The 1786-nt window shown below is 59.6% G+C and overlaps 1 protein-coding gene across 1 annotated transcript; it reads right to left on the bottom strand.

Moving 5' to 3' along the window:
- Nucleotides 1-5: 5 nt before the first annotated feature.
- On the bottom strand, nt 6-1040 carry LOC104547351 (putative nuclease HARBI1; the record flags this gene model as incomplete). Its single annotated transcript, XM_010192997.1, has 1 exon — nt 6-1040. A coding segment is annotated over one exon (1035 nt), but the record flags the coding sequence as incomplete, so codon positions are not given.
- Nucleotides 1041-1786: the final 746 nt, after the last annotated feature.

Raw genomic sequence — 1786 nt, 5'->3', positions numbered from 1 at the left:
GGTGCGGGCTGGCAGGGTTTGGGCAGCTCGGTGGGCTCAGTGCCCTCCAGCCACTCCTCGTTGAAGGGGTTGTCGTGGGCTTCGCAGACATTGTGGAGAATGCAGCAGGCGAGGACGAGGGGGGGCAACAGCTCCAGGCTGCAGTCGTCGCACTTCAGGAGGATCTGCCAGCGCGCCTTGAGGCGCAGGAAGGCGTTCTCGATCACGCTGTGCGCCCGCTTCAGGCGGTAGTTGAACTGCAGCTGCCGCTGGGTGAGGTTCTCCTCCTCCTGGTAGGGCTTGAGGATCCAGTCTTGCAAGGGGTAGGTAGCATCGCCCAGCAGCACGTACTTCTGCGCCTTCCCCATGAAGTGCTTGGGAGGGTTGGGGCACAGCCGGCCCTCTTTGGCCAGCACCCACAGGCTGGAGCTCTCCAGGACTGCGCTGTTCTCCATGCTGCCGGGGAAGGCGGTGGAGACGTCCCAGAACTGGCCCAGCCCATCCACGGTGGCCTGCGTCAGGATGGAGTGCCAGCCCTGGCCGTTGCAGTAGTCGGCGCTGAGGCGCAGGGGCGGGTGGATGGGGATGTGAAGGCTGTCCAGGGCGCCGATGCAGTGCGGGAAGCCCCAGCGGGTGCGGAAGATGCGCACCATGTTGTCCAGCTCCTTCTCGTTGGGCAGCCGGAGGTAGAGGGGCTTCAGCAGCAAGACGACAGCGTAGCTCACCTCTCGGACACAGGTCTGCACTGTAGAGGGCCCCACGCCGAAGAGCGGGCTGAGAGTCTGGTACTCCACGTTGGTGGCCAAGTGCCACAGGGCCACGGCCACCCTCTTCTCCACGGGCAGGGTGGGGTGGAAGTGGGCGCTGTGCGGAGCCAGCCCAGGCCGCAGCTGGTTGCAGATGTAGAAGAAGGTCTCCTTGGACATCCGAAACTTCTCCAGCCAGTCCTGAGGCCCAAACTCCTTCAGGACCACCCGCTCCCACCAGTCCGCGCTCCTGACGCTGGGCCACGCGCGGGGGTAGAAGTAGCAGCTGGTTCTCCTACGGCGAGCGATCAGGAGCTGCAGCACCACAGGGAGACAAGAGGGGTGTGAGATGGCGCTTCCCCAGCCCCCTGACCCCCCTCTGAAGACCCAGCTCTGAAGACCACCCAGCTCAAGCGAGCTGCTTAGGGCAGGGAGGACACCCAGTGCCATGTGGCCAGCAGCTCCAATGGGCGCTACCACCAGCTCAAAATTTCCTCTTCCTGGGAAACTTTAGTTTCCTGGGTCTCTTTACTTTGCAGAAGAGGAGACTGAGGGGAGACCTCATTAATGTTTATAAATATATAAAGGGTGAGTGTCACGAGGATGGAGCCAGGCTCTTCTCGGTGACAAACAATGATAAGACAAGAGGTAATGGGCACAAGCTGGAACACAGGAGGTTCCACTTAAATTTGAGAAGAAACTTCTTCTCAGTGAGGGTGACAGAGCACTGGAACAGGCTGCCCAGAGAGGCTGTGGAGTCTCCTTCTCTGGAGACATTCAAAACCCGCCTGGACACCTTCCTGTGTAACCTCATCTGGGTGTTCCTGCTCCGGCAGGGGGATTGGACTGGATGAGCTTTTGAGGTCCCTTCCAATCCCTAACGGTCTGTGATTCTGTGATTCTGTGAAACCCAGGAAAACCCACCAGCCAATATTGGTGAGCCTGGACAAGGAGCCCAGATGCTGCAGACAAGAAGCCTTCTGGAAAAGTCCCTTTTCGGGGCAGCCACTTGCTCTGTGGTTTTATTTGTTAACGTGTATTGCTTGCTTTCCTGCAACTGA

Source organism: Mesitornis unicolor, unplaced genomic scaffold, assembly GCF_000695765.1.
Source record: "Mesitornis unicolor isolate BGI_N332 unplaced genomic scaffold, ASM69576v1 scaffold31949, whole genome shotgun sequence".
Classification (NCBI taxonomy): domain Eukaryota; kingdom Metazoa; phylum Chordata; class Aves; order Mesitornithiformes; family Mesitornithidae; genus Mesitornis; species Mesitornis unicolor.
The sequence above is the reverse complement of the archived record's forward strand: the minus strand, read 5'-3'. Positions and strand labels throughout refer to the sequence as shown.